The sequence below is a fragment of the Merops nubicus genome, unplaced genomic scaffold (genome assembly GCF_000691845.1).
Source record: "Merops nubicus isolate BGI_N331 unplaced genomic scaffold, ASM69184v1 scaffold10224, whole genome shotgun sequence".
In the NCBI taxonomy this organism is placed as follows: Eukaryota; Metazoa; Chordata; class Aves; order Coraciiformes; family Meropidae; genus Merops; species Merops nubicus.
In genome coordinates this window covers 1-17,535 of record NW_008604875.1, presented here as the reverse complement: position 1 = coordinate 17,535, position 17,535 = coordinate 1, and the positions used below count along the sequence as shown (strand labels likewise).

Sequence of the window (17,535 nt, the reverse complement as noted above, 5' to 3'; positions counted from 1 at the left end):
CCTCAGCGCCCCTCTGCTCTCCCCGGCGCCGCCGCCGCCGGCTCCAGGTGAGGCTCCCGGTGGGTGTGCCACCGTCGGGGAGATCCCCTTGGTGTGCTCCTGGCTGCCCGGGCCACCCCTCCCCGTGTTATTTTTAGCTTGGTATCCAGACAGCCAACTGGATTGTGCCCTCCCCCCTGGGAGGCTCCTGAGCCACGTCCCCTTTTTAGGCAATGCCTGTGGTGGTGGCACCTCCGATAACGTCCGGGGCCACCGTGGCGTGGTGGAGGCTGCCGGGGCTTCGTTCCCTCTGGAGGGGTGTGGGCTGGGCTGTTTTCTGGGTCAGCCCTGCCCGGAGGGAGCCCCACGGAGCCCGGGAGCCCCATGGACAAAGGCTGCCTTGTCCTGCTGCCTGTGCTGATGGCTTTTTCCCAGTGGGAAAGCAGCCCAGCCTGGAGCAGGGCAGGTCCTCAGATACTGGACCAGGATTGTTTGCAGGACCGGGCAGACATCGGGGCAGGGTGGTTCTGCCTGAGCAGTCTCGGTGGGGCTGAGACTTGCAGGGACCTGGCAGCAAGCCCCATGCCTGGCTGCTGGTGCTCCTTGGCCTGGTTTGCCCACCTCTAGCTGCTCTTGGGTTTTGGGGTGAGTTTGGGCTTTGCCTTGGCTTCACATCACATTCTCTGATGTGAACATTCTTGGCAAGGTCAACCTCACATCCAGAGAGGTGGGCTGAGAGCTGGGCACCCAGTTCACCCCTCCCCCAGGGGAAGCTGTAGGTGGCAGACGATCTGCTCAGCGCTGTGACTTCTCTGTCCCCTTCTCCCAGAGCCTTGTGTCTCCACGGCCCCTCCGGAGCCCCCTGGGGTGGAGCCCAGCCCTCCACGCTGCCTCACGCTGCAGGAGAAGCTCCTTGCCCACCACAGCAGCTGGCTGGCCCTGCCCGAGGCACAGGGATCCCTCGCTCCACAGCTGGCCAGGAGCATCTGCTCTCAGCTGCAGAACTTCCTGAGGAGCAAGTGCCCGGAGCTGCCCTTTGGCAGCTTCTTCCTCAGTGGTCCCCTCCTCGATGGCCTCGAGGCTCTGGCAGCTGACCACGTCCACCTCATGCTGCCCGTGGCCCTCGACGCCGCGCTCTGGAGCCTCATCCCGGGAGAGGACACCGTGGTGAGCAACCCCCGGTACTGGATGATCAAGAGGACTGATCTGGAGTATTTCCCTCGTGGGTGCAGCCCCTGGGACAGGTTCATCGTGGGCAGGTACCTCTCCTCCAATGCTCTCAACGAGACCCTGCATAAGCTGTTGGTGGCCTCCATCAACTGGCCTGCCATAGGCAGCCTGCTGGGCAGCGTCATCCACCCGGTCGTGGCCTCCCAGGAGCTCAAGCTGGAAGTCAAACACGAGCAGGTCGAGCTGAGCATCACCCTCTTCCCAGTGGTGGAAATGGACGACAGGGTTCTTCTGGCTGCTCCTCCTGAAGGACTGGTGGAAAATCTTTGGCTGGAGAGCTTTTCCAGGGCGGAGGTGTCCCTGGTGAAGGAGCTGGACGCCGGGGACTCGGGTGCTCGGCAGCGCTGCCTCCGCCTCCTGAACGGCGTCTGCAGGAGCCACCCTGCCCTGCACAGACTGAGGGGCAGCCCCCTGACCCACGTCGTCCTGCACCTCAGTGCCACCGGCCTGGACTGGGCAGAAGAAAGCCTTGCTGACAGGTTCCTGCAGGTGCTCGAGGAGCTGGTGGGCTACCTGGAGAAAGGGGTCCTGCCTTCCTATTTCAACCCCAAAATCAACCTCTTCTGCGAGCTGCTGGAAGAGGAGATCGATGAGATGGGCTTCACGCTCTACAGAGCTGTATCTGAGCCAGAGCTCCGTCTGAAGGAGAAGTGACCAGTGCACCAGGAGCTCCTGAGGGCCAGGTCACTTCCTCCTCACCCGTTGTGAGGGTTGCGATGCTTCTAGTTGACTAGTCAGTAAGAGACAATTTTTTGCACTTTATGAGAAAAAAACAAACAATTTTTTCTGTCTGAATAAACCGTGCCTGAGCAGAGGCAGGTGTGGGTGTAAGGAGCTATGGGCTGGGAGGCTCTGCTGGACCCAGGGTGAGTGCAGCCCATGCCTTGAGCTCCTACAGGCGAGTCTTGGTGGCTGGGAGCTGATGTGAAGCATGTTTGGTCTCCAGTTCCTGGTGTCCCCTGCCCTCCCTGGCTGCCGGGCTCCCCTCGCCTGCCAAGAGCAGCTGGAGCTGGAGGGGAACAGTTCCTCACTGCTGCTGTGTCCTGGCTGGGTCCTTTCACCAGCACCCAGCTTGGTCCTACTGTGCCATGCTCCTCGCAGCCCTGGGACAGGGCAGGAGCCTCATCCCTCTCTGTAGGATATCCCCAACCTGAATCCAGGCCCCCAGGGTGACCTGGGTGGTTGTCTGGGCACCCAAAGGCCCAGCCACGGCAGAGGGGGTGCTGGGTTTGCTCTCCAGCTGCCAAAAGGGGTGAGCTCAGCCCTGCCCCTGCCTTCTGCCAGGATCAGCTCTGTGCTCCCAGTGTGGCACCGTCCCCTCGTGGCCTTTGTCCCACAGTGGGGCTTTGCTGGAAGATGTCCTGAGGGGAGGTGGTGGCAGGGAGAGAGCTGCTGCCTCCCGGGAGGCTCCTGGTGGTGGTGCCGGGGTGGGGGCTGCAGCAGGGCTGTGTCCCCTCCCTGGGGGGCACTGCCAGCCTCCCTCTGTGGGCACAGAACACGGCGTCCCCTTCCAGCCTGCCCAGTGACTTTTCACACGTGTATTGCTGCTGTCTTGAGGTTCTGTTCCCCCCCAAGCCCCAGGGTGTGGGGCAGAAGGATGCTCCGAGTAGAGCTCTGGCAAGAACTGAAGTGGTTTATGCTTTTTATTAAGAAGGTATGTTTTGTTTGGGTGTTTTTGTTGTGTTTTTTTTCCTTTGAGTGGCTGCTAGCAAGCTTTGGTTCTGGCTGTAGTCCCAGAGCAAAGGAGTATGTTCTGAACACTGAATGGGAAGAGCTGTTTTTGCACACTGGTGGAGAAGATGGAAAGATTCCTGTGGAGTTCATTGTGAGCAGCTGTTGTGGTTTCGTTTTCTTTACAGCTATCATCTCGTTTGTGGGAGGAAATGAAGCTTTTCCTCCCAGTCTGAAAGGATTTTGTTGCTCCAAACCACTTCCCAGGTGTCAGAGATGAGAATAAACCCTCCCCGTGTACTCTGGGTCCTGTTGTTTCCTTTCCCATGGAGTGATCCTCCTGCTGCAGTGGTCTGACTGAGAACCACCTGGGGGTGTCCCCTGCTCTGCCTGGAGAGCTTGGTGGGGGTCAGCCCCACCCTGCAAGGCCTTCCTCCTCCTCCTCCTCCTCTTCCAGTGGCTGGCTGCAGTGCACAAGCCATGTGGACACTGAGCTTGTGCTGTTTACCCAGCAGCTCTGCCCAAACGTTGGGCTAGCCCAGGAAAGCTGGTGGCAGCTGATGCCACCAACGCTTCCCCTCCTGCCCTGGTGCCACCAAATGCTTCCTGCTGCCATCACCTGCTGCCCAGGCCCCTGCCCTGCTTCTGCCAGCACGGGGTTGCATTACAGAGCCTCGTAATCCTGATATTTTAGCTATCAGGTCTGTATTTTTAGGCCACAGCTGTTAATCGTGGGAGTGAGGGGCAGAGGGAAATGAAATCCAGGTTCTCCTGACCTTACTCCATGGATTTAGGCCTGGCAGCAATGGCTGCTGCAGAGGTAAAAGCTCTCCTCTCGTGCAGACCTCAGAGCAAGCCTGTGCTGCTGTGGCCTCCTCTGCTTTGAGCTGCCCTCTGTAGAAAGTTTCAGCCTCTATGCTGTCCCTGTGTCCAGGAGCAGAGTCCTGAGCAGCACCAGAGGCCCTGGGGGAAGAACAACGCTGCCCTTGGCAGAAGGTGACTCAGGAATCTTGTGCATCTACTCTTTGAAGTAAAGAGGAAGCCCCAGCAGAGAAGGGAGGAGGCAGCCTGGCTTCCCAGGGAGCTCTGTGTAAATGGAGTGCAGGAAAACAGACCCTCCCTTCAGCTCAGGCAGCTGGCTGGCTGGCTGGCTGTCCATCCCTGGGCCAGCAATGCTACAGCACATGCAGCTGCTGAGAGAAAACTGCTGCTGCTGCTCTCCCTGCCCCTCTGCAGCTCACTGCTAAATAACTGCAGGGAGCTCCTGCCAAGAAAGCCGCTCTGTCCTTCCGATGAGTGAGTGGAAAGAGGAAGATTTGGGTGGGTGCTTTTACAGGAATAGTGGAACTATTTTAAGTAGGGCGAAGCACTGAGGCAGCATTAAGATGTCACTGTGTCCCATTTAAAAATTAAATAATCTTTTAATAAGAAACTTAACAGCTTGACACAAACGACTTCCATTCGCCAGCAGCGTCACGGGGGCTCATCTCAAGGTCTGAGGAAGAACTTGGGGACAAATCCAGGAACTGAGGTGAAGGCTGCAGCAGAGTTTCCCTTTCTGGGCAAGCACCAGTGCAGCTCCTCCACGGGCAGGACGCCGAGGTGAGGGCTGTGGCACTGAGCCAGAAGCCAGCGTTGCTCAGGTAACCTCAGGAGGGAAATTGAAGCCAGATTGCACCCCGTGGAAAGCCAGGGGGTGTGTCTGTCCTCACGGCTGCCATCCCACCCCTCCTCGTGGGGAAGGGCTGGGTATGACCCTGCTGGGGCAGCTGGAGGAGATCCAGGGGTGTTTGCTCTGCAGATTCAGTTTCTAGAGGCTTCCTTGAAATGTTTGGACTACCCCAATATGCTCAGCAGGAGAGCAGCTGAACGCTGGTTGACCTCCAGGGGTGGAGGCACCTTCCAAAGCTGGCCGAGCCCCAGGCCTCTCGTGCTGAGGGTGGCATCACCTGCCAGGCACAGCCTGCCACCAGCCCTCCCAGAAACCACCCACAGGCTGGTTCCTAGACTCCAGCTCCTCTCAGCTGTAGATGCTCATGCAGCAGCTCCCAACCCTGGGCCTTCCAGGCTCTGGAGAGATGCCCCCCAGGCTCAGTGGTTCTGAGGGCAGGTTTTCCTCGTGTGGCCAGGCTGGTGGCAGATGCTGCAGGTCCGTGGTTTCTTGGCAGTGGTTCCTGAGGAGGGACCATTTGGTCTCTTGGCTTTACTTCCCAGTGCTCTTGAGTATCCAGTGCTGCCAAAGTTGTTCATAGAGACATCTCCAGAAGGCCCTAAAGAGAAACAAAAGCCCTTTAAGTACCTTTGGAAAATAGAAGCAGGTGGGAAAATGAAGGGAAGTTCAGAATGGCAGATCAAGGATTTTACTATCCCAGCCACTTGGTTTATTCCTGAAACTACATTTGCTTCAGATTCACCTGAACAGTTACATTGCCCATTTGTCTTGCAGCATGAGAGCTGCAGGAACAGAACAAAAAGATCTGCCTGGTGCAATGGCAAATAAAGTATTTTACTACCCCAGCCACTTGGTTTATTCCTGAAACTACATTTGCTTCAGATTCACCTGAACAGTTACATGTTGCCCATTTGTCCTGCAGCATGAGAGAGCTGCAGGAACAGAACAAAAAGATCTGCCTGGTGCATGCTCTGGTCTACAGCTGAAGCAGAAACAACAAAACATGGCAGAGGAAAATTTGGTTTTGAAAACTTGATTCTAGGCCTTTAGGCCCAAATGTTTGAGGAGGCCAGTGCTGGAGATCTCTTGGACCACATCTCCACCTCTGTACTTCACTCTCCCTTTGTGTCACTGCTGGTCTTTTGTGTCCTTATGTTGTGTGTTCTGGGTGTTGTGGGTTTGTTTTTTGTGAGTATTTGTTTTCAGCATTTTTCCAGAGCAGCCACACTGTTTCTCAGCTCTGATCAAAGCTTCAGACTTGGCCTTTTGCTGCCTTCCTAAAGTGGGGCAGAGGGAGCAGCTCGGTCTCCCTGGTGTGACAGAAGGGGGTCTGAGGTTTACAAAAGCAGTGCCACTGCTTCAGCTCTGTACCAGGTCAGTAATGGCTCTTGCAAAGCTAAGCACCATTATTTGGGAGGGCAAATGCCCAAGGAGGCTGTTGGAAACAGTGCTGGGCTTTATCCAATGGGTCATGGACAGCCAGGTGCTCAAGCTACTGCATGTAGAAGCCAAACATCCTGCTCGGGGCTCAGATGTGTGCTATGAGGACACATCCTGCCAGCACTTGGAAAGGTAAGCCAGGCTGTTGTTACAAGTGACATTTGAAGGGCTACTGTGCTGCTGACATGTTCTAAAGCCAGACCTGAAGTCTGTTAGATGTATGAGTTGCCTCAGGGGAGGTTTAGGTTGGACACAAGGACAAGTGTCTTCCCCACAAGAGCTGCCCAGGGCAGTGGTGCAATCCCCAACCCTGGAGGGGTTTCTAAGCCGTGGAGATGTGGTGTGAGGGACACGGGGCAGTGGGGACCTGGTAGTGCTGGGTTAACAGCTGGACTTGATGGTCTTAAAGGGCTCTTCCAACCCAACCAATTCAACGATTCCACGGCAAGAGCTGTCACGCTGCGCGACCGGCACGCGGGCGTGAGGAGTGTGGTGTTTAGCTTCACAGACCAGCCTCCAGCCTTACCTGGCGCCAGGTTTTCATCTGCCCACTGGAAGAAGCCACACTGCTGCTCCCGGGGCTTGGAGCAGGTGTGGAACTGCCGGCCCTTGTTGGGCCCCTCCTTCTGGACGGTGCGTGTGACGGCCGGCTGGTCGCAGTCGCAGACCGCGGCCCCTCCCGGACCTGAGCTGTGGCTTCCCAAGAGCTCCGGGCCTCTCCCTCCTCCTGGGAGCCGAAATCCTGCCGGGCCCTTGGCTGTGGAGCCCCGGGGAGCTGAGTTGCTTCTGTTCTCAGACTGCTCATCAGCCCAGAGGAAAAAGTTGCAAGCGCCGTCGCTGCACTTGTAGAAGCGCCGGCCCTGGTTGGGGCCCTCTTTGCGCACGGTTAAGAGCAGGGCCTCCTGCCCACAGTTGCAGGTCACTGCGTTGTCCCTGTCCTCGTTTCCATCCTCTGCAGCTGCTGAGGGAGCAGGTCGAGGTGCCCTCGTTGAGCTGGAGGGCAGTGAACGCCCCAGAGCTGGGTTTGTGGTCCCCCTCGCCTGCCTGTTCTCGCTGCTCGCTCTGTTGAAGGCGTTGCTGAGCTGCAGGTGGGTGGTTTGCTGGCTGGCTGATGTGGTTTGGGATGACCTGTGTAAATACTTCAGGTCCAAGAGCTCTTTGAGCATCTCATCGCAGCCCCCGATGCAGCCCACGAACTCCAGGGGCATCACGGGTGGAACGCTGCCTCTCTTGAATTTAAACTTCAGTCTGGAAGGGAAGAAAGAACGAGGCTCCAGTTGATAAAACACCTCATTGTCACCAGACCTTGATGTGGACTTGTTTTTTTTTTTATTTTAATTTTTAAATTCTCCTAGGCTTACACCAGTTTCCCCAAGCCTTCTTTCTAACCCCACGAGAGCACTGCTCCAGCTTTCCAAAACTGGAATGGACGAGTTGCCCAGCCTAGCCCAGGGAAGCCAGCAGCCCCAATGGCTAACACATTGCCCCACAGGATGACTGGCCTGACCTACCTGTGAACTGGATGTGGTTTGCACTCAGCACAGACACTCTCATCCCTGGCCACGTCCAGCACGAAGTCAGGGAACCAGACAGCAGCTTTACAGGCTGGATAGCCCACGCAGCTGAGATAGAACCTATCATGGGAGAAAGGCACTGGGTGAGGAAGGGGCAAAGCCAAGGCAGTCAGTGGTCTGCTCTCCTGTCTCCTCAGCCTCTCCAGGAACTGCCCAAACTGACCATCTTTACGGGTGAATAAGCACTCGAGAGAGGGGCTCAGCTGAGCCCACCCAGCTTACATAGCTGGTGGAGTTAGGGAGCTGCAGCTCAGGTTTTCATGCTTGCTGCAGAGGGGAGGTAAGGGACCAACACCTAGGAAAACACAAACCAACAGGGAAGGCTACTTGCTACCACAAGAAGATCACCAACCCCCCGTTCTTCTTGGTCTTCAGGACCATGTCGCTGTTGCACTGCGGACACTTCCGCACGGGGACGGGCATTGCTGGGTAGACCTCCTCTTGCTCCACAATTTCTGCAGCTTCCCCAAAATACTGAGCCAGGGCCTGATCCAGCCTGTAAAGAAACAAGCAGAGGAACTTGTGGGTCTCCTCTGCAGTGAATTAGTGCCTGCTGCCCTCCCCACAGCCCTTCTGAGCTTCTCCACGAGCACATTGATTCAGCTCCACGCCTCTGGAACGTGCAACGTGTGGGTACAACATGAAAGAGGTCAGTTGCTGTCACCCTCAGCCAGCTCAAAATTGAATCTGGAGCATTTAAACCAACAGGAGCAGTTAGTTGCCACCAGCTTGTGAGAGTGTGCCAGGCTGCAGGTCACCTTCCCATGCAAATGCCCCCATAGGCTTGGCAGAGCTCCAGGGAACCAGTGTGACTGGATCCCACTCCAGGCTGAACCCCAGAGGAGAAGCCAGCACTTCCCAGGACAACAAAGAGAAGAGGACAAAGAAGACAAAAAGGACTCACTTGTTGGCTCTGGCCACAGCTTCAATGAAGACTTGCTTGTATTTTTGGACCTGCTGCTGCAACACCACAGATTTGTCCTTCTTCCCCTCACAGATGAGTTTCAGATCAGCCTCCAGCTCAGCTCGAAGGTCAGGCTTGGACATCTCGTAGCCCATGGAATCATAGCCTGAGGAACACGTCGTGCAGTAAGCACAAGGAAAGAGCAAGGAAGGATCCTGTCACCTTCCCAAGGGGCAGTGCCCTCACCTTCCACCAGCCCCATGCCCAGGTGGCCTGGCAGGAACCGCTGGTCGGCCGTGAGGCCCACGTACATCCGCGTCTTTATCGTCTCAATGTGCTCGGCGTGGGTGGCATCAGTCCCTGGAAGCAGAGAGGCTGCCAGTTGGGTGCCAGGAAACCACCTCCCCCGTGCCTAGTGTGGAGAGCAAGGTGCTAATGGGACAAGGAGAGGAGTTATGATGGGGAGCAGCACTGCCCTCGTGTCCCACTGGCACTGGGGTGCTGGCAGGCACACGCTGGGCCCTATGTTGCACGTCTCCACAGGTACTGGAGGTGCTCTGCAGACTCCTTAGGATCTCTGGACTTTGCCCATGGGTCTCTACTATCCCTTTGTTCTGTACATTTAAGTGATTTCTTCTCTGAAGGGGCATTTAGAGAACTCCCTGCTCTGAGGGCAGGACAGAACTGGTGGTGGGCAAGTTGAGAAGAAGCTTATGAAGACAGCTCTCCCAAGAGTGAAAGGCCACGCTGCCAATACTGACCAATGCCATGTTTCTCCATGAGAGCAATGAGATCCGCTTCTGTGAGGAGCAATGGAGGGCTGGTTTCCCCATCCACCATCTCCACTGTAGTGGGCTGAAAGCGAGACCCTTTCTGATACAGTGGGATAACCTGAAGGGAAGGAGAATCTCTTTGAAGTTGCCTTCTGGTCCATTCACTGAAGATAAAACGTCATGCTAAGAGCAGGCCAGTGCAGCAGCAGAGCAGCACCCTGTTTTGGGGGAGACCCAGTCTCAGGGTCCTCAGGATTAGCTAGTAATGAGGAGTGAGAGCCCAGGGAACAGCACCTGCAGCTCCTCTTGGTGAGTAAACTCAACCCCACAGCTCTGTATGGTGTCAGAAGGGGAAGAATCTATCCAAAGCTGGCACAATAAAGCTCCACAGATTTCCAGCAGAGGTGGCTGAGTGAACCAGTCAGTGGGCCAGCAATTGTCACAGGGTGTTCTGCAGAGGGGTCTGAAGTGGGCAGTGAAGTGTGATTTCAAACTCGGGGTACTTTTAGCCCATCTCCATTATCCAAGGGCATTACCTTATCACTCCACTTCTCATAAGGATAGACTTCCAGGTAATTTCGGGCCAGGATCATTAATCCTTGAGCAATGAATCGCTCGTTAGCAATGTCAATCTCCACAGTTGTCTCCTGTCCCTTGGCATCTTGAGAGCAGCAAGCCAAAAAGTGGCGCACGATGAACTCGTACAGTCTCTGCTCGTTGCCCTAACATCAAACAGTGAGAAATCATCAGTGTCCTCCTGGGTGAAGGTCAAGAAGCATCAGAGAGATCTCAGGTGATGATACTGTGCTAATGACCACGTTATTAAGACTTCTATCTTTATTTGTCAGTGATTATTACACCTCTGCCTTTGTTGCTCTCACCTGCAGGCCGGCGGTGTATTTTGTGGGGTGAATGGGAGGGTGAGCCTGGTCTGATTTGGTTCCATTCCGAGGGGTTGGCCCACCCTGATCCAGAATCCTCTGTGCAAATGCTCCCCAGCTGGGGTCCTGGGTCTGCTGTTGTACTAAGGCAGAGAGGTTCAGCTCCTTGGGGAAAATGTTGGTCTCGGTTCGGGGGTAGCTAATGAACCTTAAGGAGAGAGGCAGGAGAGCACTTTGTGAAGGGGTGCTCCAAGATCCTTCCTGTTTTGGAGTCAAGGCTGTTTACTTTTGAAAGAATTAAGTTGACCAAGCCAAGCTTTGCTTTACTCACCCCTGAGTATAGAGTTTTTCTGCTATTCTCATGGTTTCCTTGGCGTTTATTTTCAGTTTGCGGGAGGCCAACTTCTCAAGTTCCTGTGGTGGGAGGAGCCAGAAATGGAAAAAAAAAGGAAATATTTGTGTGTAATTCAGAGTGGTGAGGACAAGACCCATTCAAAGCTTCTTTCAGGTAAGTCCTCTCAAACATACCACAGTGTCCAAGGGCAGGGGCCTCCATTTGCTCTTTGGCTTGCTCACCACCTCCACGACAGTTGCTACTGGATCCTAAGGAGGGAGTAAGCAGAACACAGAGTCTCCTTTAAGAGGTGTCACAAACATCCAACAGATGTTCTTCCAACATCTCGAGTGAGGTGGACACAGGAAATGTTTGGCCAAGCCTGGATTACATGATTCCCAAGCTCTCCTACCTCCATACACATCTGGTAAAGGACCAGGCAGGCTGTGTGGTTGAAGAGCCTGTTCCTCTTCCAGTTGAAGACCACGTTGCCATCTTCCTGATCGTGTGTCACTGTTGAACAACACATCTGAGCCACATGGGAGTCACAGGAGGGAAAAGCCACAGGGGCAGAGGGGCCAGGTGATGGGGGAACCTTTCAGTTCTGCTCAGTGCTCATGGCAAAGGGAGAGGAAACCACCTCTGCAGCACTGTTTGTGTGTTCCCCCTTTCTGTACACACCAAACCCTTTAAGATGGAGCCCAGGACTCACTTTCCCCAAGCATACCTTTGATTTTATAGAAGGTTTCAGGAACAAAGGCCTGGATGGCTTTGAAACGTTCAACTACAAACCCCAGGGTGGGGAACTGGCAGCTGCCATAGCTGATCAGCTGGTCTGCCAAAATATCAGGGAAGATCTTCCTGAGCCTCAGCGTCTGGAATCTGGTGAAGGCAGCACCTGAGAAAACAAAACGGACACCAGAACTGGCTAATGCAACACTGGAGGAGAATCACAACACTTCAGATGGTCCTTTTCCATACTCTGAGTATTAATGTTACTCTAATTTTACTACCCAGTTGCAGAAGCCTGTCAGTGCCACGTGAGTTATAAACCAAACAGTTTTTCTTCCAGGAGCACATTTTCAGTAAAACACAAGATGTGACTTAGTTGCATTTGATCTAACCAGGTGAGACCTTGACATGGGTTGCCCAGGGAGGTGGTTGAGGCCCCATCTCTGGGGGTCTTTAAGGCCAGGCTGGAGGAGGCTCTGGGCAGCCTGATCTAGTGGGAGGTGTCCCTGCTCATGGCAGAGGGGTTGGAACTGGGGGATCCTTGTGGTCCCTTCCAACCCTGACAGATTCTGCTCTGTTTTAGCAGAGGACTTTAGAGCCCTAATGGCTCAATGGTTGGACTTGATGATCTTGGAGGTCCCTTCCAACCTAAAGGATTCTATGATTTCCAACCCTATAGAGGCCATTCCTGTCTCATGCTGGGGACAGAGGAGCAGATGATTTCTGAACACCCCTTGCTGGGCTTCAGTGTGGTGAGGTGAGAGGTGAGGAAGAGCCTGATGCAGAGCTGATCTCGTCTGGACAGCAGGCTGAAGGAGGTCACATACTTACAGACAATAAGCTATCCACTGATCACAAAGCTGTCCCCTGCCTACCTGGCACACTCTTCCTCACTTCCCCTTCGAAGATGTGCAGGCAGCAGCTCGGGCCTGGCAGCTGCTCTCACCTCCAGCACGTGTCTACCAACCTATCCTGAGGTCCAGCTCCTGCCTGACGTCGACGGCGTCGCTGGTTTTTTGGTCTGGCTGGGTGAGGTTCTCACAGGCTGTTCTGACAGCATGGAGTGTGATCTCTGAGAAACGGGCTCGGAACACCTGCAGGTTTGGCTTTACTGCCAGGAAAAAAGAAATTGAAATCAAAGAGCCATTCAAACACCAGTGGAAAGGAGGAACTAATGAACAGCTGTCTTTGCAAGAGCTGTCAACTGCTTCTATAGCTGTCCCATAGCTAAAGGTGTTTCTGGTCTGTCAGAGCCACATATTCCTCAGCAGAAGAAGGACATGGACCTGTTGGAGCAGATCACAACAATGATCCAGTGTCTGGAATCCCTCTGCTCGGAGGCCAGGCTGAGAGAGTTGGGGTTGTTCAGCCTGGAGAAGGATCTAGGGAGACCTTCTGGGGGTCTTCCAGTAGTTAAAGGGGCCTGTCAGAAAGATGGGGACAATTTTTTAGCAGGGTCTGTTGTGAAAGGAACAAGGGCTGATGGTTTGAAACTAAAATAGGGAGATTTAGAGTAGAGAGAAGGAAGAAATTTTGGACACTGAGGGTGGTGAGACCGTGGCCCAGGTTGCACAGAGAGGTGGTGGATCCCTGGAACCATTCCAGGTGAGGTTGGCCAGGGCTCTGAGCACCCTGCTCTAGTTACAGATGTCCCTGCTCCCTGCAGGGGGGCTGGACCAGATGACCTTGAAAGGTCCTTTCCCACCCAAACCAGTCTGTGATTCTATGATTTATGAGAACTACAGTCAACATACTTAACCTGGACACAGTAAGACTGAGAAAAGGCCTGGTGGGAGATCTGTGAGCAGCAGTACCTGCCACAGCAGCAGGTGAACGGGACTGAGGCTGAAGCTCTCCACTCACCAGCTTTGCACACATGAATTATCTCAAAGCCAATGTTCTCTCCCTCTCGATCGCAGTCGGTCCAGATGACCAGAGCTTGGCACTGCTGGACTTCTCGTTCAAGGGTTCTCTGAGAGGGGAGAACAAAGCACAGTGAGACAGGCCAGGCCACAGGCTTTGTCATTTCTGCTTAGAATGACTCACAAACCCAGCACGAAAGGCAGCCTGTATCCATAGAGATAGATGGTTGCAATAACATTTTGTAATCGTGTCTCTCATGAGATTAGGCAGCTTTCAAAGGAATTGAGTCATTTATTTACAGTTAACTGTTAAAAAAGCAGGGCTTGGATTGGATTGTCCCACAGGCTGTTTTCTGAAAATGTCATTTTTTGGTAAAATTGAGACACAAGTACCAATTCCACCTTGTTGGGGGAAAAAAAACCACTTCTACTTTTAGCAAAGGAGTTGTTCTGTTACTGTGTTAATTGTACACGAGCAGGAGACTCAGCATCACAAATGAACAGCGTGGAGAGTCCTAGGAAATGCAAGAGGAATCTGCTAAACTCTACAACTCAGACACTCAGGACAAAGGTACAATCACCCTTCTGTCTGAGACAGTATTTGCAGAACTAATCTCTGAATTCAGAGTTTCAGTGAGACTCTTGAAAACAACTTACCTTGATATCCACATAATTTTCAGGGCAATACTTCTCGATTTCAGCATCAAAAAGAGCCAGAGGATTGCAGCTATGCCTGGCAAACAAAGGACAAACAGTATGTGTCACAAAAACCAGAACACATGTGCGACACCAACTGGTGCTGTCTTGTGAGAAAGCACTTTTTAAAGTGCTGGACTCAATCCTGGGCCTCATCTTAAACAGCTTGGAGCTGACATGAAATGCTGAGTGGCTCTTAAAAGCAACTGAATCAAAAAGCGACCAGAGAAAAGAGCAAATCTGGAAGGCCACCCTAAACAAGCAACTTCTCTGATTTCAAGTGCAGAGAACCAAGGGGAGGGAAGGTGGAGAAGGCACCTTGATTCCTGGGACTGCTGCTGGTGGAACAAAGAACGTGCAAACATCCACGTTAAGTGCTGGGTCCTGCACTTGGGCCACAACAACCCCCTGTGATGCTCCAGGGTGGGACAGAGTGGCTGGAAGGTGCCTGGCAGGAAAGGACCTGGGGGTGCTGGTGGACAGCCAGCTGGACATGAGCCAGCAGTGTGCCCAGGTGGCCAAAAAGGCCACCAGCATCCTGGCCTGGATCAAAACTAGTGTGTCCAGTAGGAGGGAAGCGATTGTGCCCCTGGACTTGGCACTGACAAAGCCACAGCCTGAGCCCTGGGGTCAGGTTTGGGTGCAATGGGGTAAGAAAGACCTTGAGGGGCTGGAGCTGGTCCAGAGAAGGGCAACAAGCTGGTGAGGGGTTGGGGGAAAATGGCTTATGAGGAGTGGCTGAGGGACCTGGAGGTCCTAAATACCTGGAGGTATTTAGTCTGGAGAAGAGGAGGTTCAGGGGAGACCTCCTGGCTCTTTCCAGCTCCCTGAAAGGAGGCTGGAGTGAAGTGGGAGTTGGTCTGTTTTCCCAAGTAAATTAACTAGCAATAGGATGAGAGGCAATGGGCTGAATTTGTGCCAGAGGTTTCAATTGGATATTAGGAAGAATTTCTCTCCTGGCAGAGTGGTGAGGATTGGCCCAGGCTGCCCAGGGAGGTGCTGGAGTCCCCATCCCTGGAGGAGTTCAAAACACATGTAGATGTGGTACTTTAAGACATGGTTTGGTGCTCAGGGTAGTGTTAGGTTAATGGTTAGACCTGATGATCTTGAAGGTCTTTCCCAACCTTAATGATTCTATGATCAAGTGTTGGAATCAGTTTAATCCCTTGAGTCTGGCTTAACATTATTTCAACCAGAATGACTTTGGGGGTTTTTAGCACTCTGAGAAGAGTAATTTGAAGCAATATTTCAGCTCTTCTTTATATTCTTATGGCCTGGCTGCACTCAGGCCAGGGCTGCAGACAGATGGGGACACCCCCTTTCCTGCAGGGGGGACTCAGTACTGACCATTTGCGGAATGGCATCTTGAAGTCATGAGCCAGCAAGTGTCCAGACACAGATGTCATCACCACAGTGACGTTCTGCAGGGACAGAGCAGGGGGATTAGTGCCCAGCCTTTGCCAAAACCCACCCCCAGCCCCAAGGTCTTGATGCAGTTCTCAGTTTACACAGCCAGGGACTCCCCCCTCCTCCTGATAGATCACAACGAGCTCTTCTCCCTACCAACAGCTGCATCTACAGCCTTCTCCTCCCAATTCTAAACTGCAATCTTTTTTTCACTCTGATAAACTCAGAAAGTTGAAAGACTTGGAGCAATAAAACAGGTAAGTGGTTGAGCCAAGAAAAGAACATCCAGTATCTTAGGGGGGCCTACAAGAAAGCTGGGGAGGGACTTTTTAGGATATGGAGTAACAACAGGACTGGGGGGAATGGGGCAAAGCTGGCAGTGGGCAGATTCAGGCTGGATGTGAGGAAGAAGTTCTTCCCCAGGAGAGTGGTGAGACCCTGGGATGGGTTGCCCAGGGAGGTGGTTGAGGCCCCATCCCTGGGGGTCTTTAAGGCCAGGCTGGAGGAGGCTCTGGGCAGCCTGATCTAGTGGGAGGTGTCCCTGCTCATGGCAGAGGGGTTGGAACTGGGGGATCCTTGTGGTCCCTTCCAGCCCTGACAGATTCTGATCTGTTTGAGCAGAGGACTTTAGAGCCCTGGTGGCTCAATGGTTGGACTTGATGCTCTTGGAGGTCCCTTCCAACCTAAAGGATTCTATGATTCTATGACTTTTCCTCATCTTTGGACAAAATGCCCCTGCCACAGGAGGTGTTTTGTAACTTCTGGCAAACATTGGGGGATTTTTTTCCATAATTAGGATTTTGCACATCTCTCATCCAGCAGTAGAATGAAAGGAAACTCTACCTGGCCAAACATCTGGTAGTCGTACTCGTAGATCTTGTTGAACTTGGAGAACCCCTCTCGCTGGAAGGGAAAGGAAAGCTGCTGAGTTTCTGGCTCCCAGCAGAGCAGGATGAGGGCTGGGGGAGGAGAAACTGGGGGCTGTGCCCAAGGGGACTGCAGCAGGCTGAAGGGAAATGGCCCCTGGAGACCCTGAAATGGTGCCTTTCAAGGTGAGAGGGTTTTAAACCACGCCTGAAGGGGTTTTGGGGGCATCACCCCACCAACAGCAATGACAGACAGCAGGGAAGGGATTTTTTAGGGAGGCTGGCTGGCTGTATCCTGACAAACAACTGTCCTGTCCCCAGTGACAATTAATGTGTCAGCTCTGCGTCCCCCAGAGCACACTCCACCCAAGTGAGACTTGTGGAAGTTTCTGGATTGAGTATTTGCTGCTTTTCCTACAGTATTCTCCTTGCCTGTCAGTGCTCAGGGTCTCAGTAACACCTTTCATTCACTGGAAGGAGCTTCTCAGGGCCTGCCAGGACTGCCAGGGGACTGGCAGAAAGATGGGGATGGACTTTTGAGCAGGGTCTGTTGGGACAGGACAAGGGGGGATGGTTTGAAACTAAAAGAGGGAGATTTAGCCTAGAGAGAAGGGAGAAATTGTTGCCACTGAGGGTGGTGAGCCCCTGGCTCAGGCTGCCCAGAGAGGTGGTCGCTGCCCCATCCCTGGCACCATCCCAGGGGAGGTTGGAGGTGTCTCTGAGCACCCTGCTCTAGCTGCAGATGTCCCTGTTCCCTGCAGGGGGGTTCTAGGTGACCTTTAAATATCCCTTCAACCAAAACCAGTGTATGATTCAAGTATAATTCTGGTCTAGAAGCACCATCTTGTTCCTTAGCTTGGAAATACCAAGTGATTACACAAACTGCTAAAGGTCACCAAACAAAGCATCAGGGAAGAGAGATCTTTGAGCCTTTCCCCTCCAAGCCCTCTTTGCTTTATTATGTGAACTTGGGCAAACCTCTGACGCTGCAGGGGGCACAGGGAAATCCATACCAACAGATGGTTCTATTCCTGTGGCCTTTCATGGATGCTGCAAAGTGAGGAACAGCACCAGCAGCCCTCAGCATGGAGCTCAGGACCCGCAGAGGGAGCACAGCCAGGGGCTGAATTCTGACAGTCATGAGGAAAAGGAGTCAGAGGCTCCCTGATATGTTTTGGCAAGTGGTGTTTGGCCACCACAGAACGCCTTCCACGTGCCCTGATACAGGCAGAACCAGCCAGAGCCAAAATGAGGAGGATTTGTTGCACATGCTGACAGGCTGGGGGTGCCACAGCAGGCCCAGGTCACCCCCCAGGCCGGGACCAGGCTGCACGGTGGCCCCGGTGCCAGGAAAGCCGCGAGCAGGGCGAGGGGGCAGGTCCCTACGGCGAGGGGGCGGGTCCCTACCCGTCGCATTCTGCTGTTGGAGAGCAGGTCCGCGATCCCGCGGGCAGCGTCGTTCTTCTCGGCCACGCACAGGACCCTGCGGATCCTCTGGGCCGCCGGGTCCTCCG

General features: G+C 53.8%; 2 protein-coding genes across 2 annotated transcripts; one reads left to right on the top strand and one right to left on the bottom strand.

The window, feature by feature from the left end:
* Positions 1-4: 4 nt before the first annotated feature.
* MIEF2 (mitochondrial elongation factor 2) lies at positions 5-1,863 on the top strand (the record flags this gene model as incomplete). Its single annotated transcript, XM_008939161.1, has 2 exons — positions 5-29; positions 794-1,863. Coding segments are annotated over 2 exons (1,095 nt in total), but the record flags the coding sequence as incomplete, so codon positions are not given.
* A 3,108-nt stretch (positions 1,864-4,971) lies between these two features.
* TOP3A (topoisomerase (DNA) III alpha) lies at positions 4,972-17,532 on the bottom strand (the record flags this gene model as incomplete). Its single annotated transcript, XM_008939160.1, has 19 exons — positions 4,972-5,150; positions 6,519-7,240; positions 7,504-7,626; positions 7,919-8,062; positions 8,471-8,636; positions 8,717-8,830; positions 9,232-9,361; positions 9,780-9,965; positions 10,125-10,332; positions 10,456-10,538; positions 10,653-10,727; positions 10,871-10,971; positions 11,186-11,356; positions 12,158-12,301; positions 13,054-13,162; positions 13,710-13,785; positions 15,096-15,169; positions 15,999-16,058; positions 17,429-17,532. Coding segments are annotated over 19 exons (2,969 nt in total), but the record flags the coding sequence as incomplete, so codon positions are not given.
* Between the last annotated feature and the right edge of the window lie 3 nt (positions 17,533-17,535).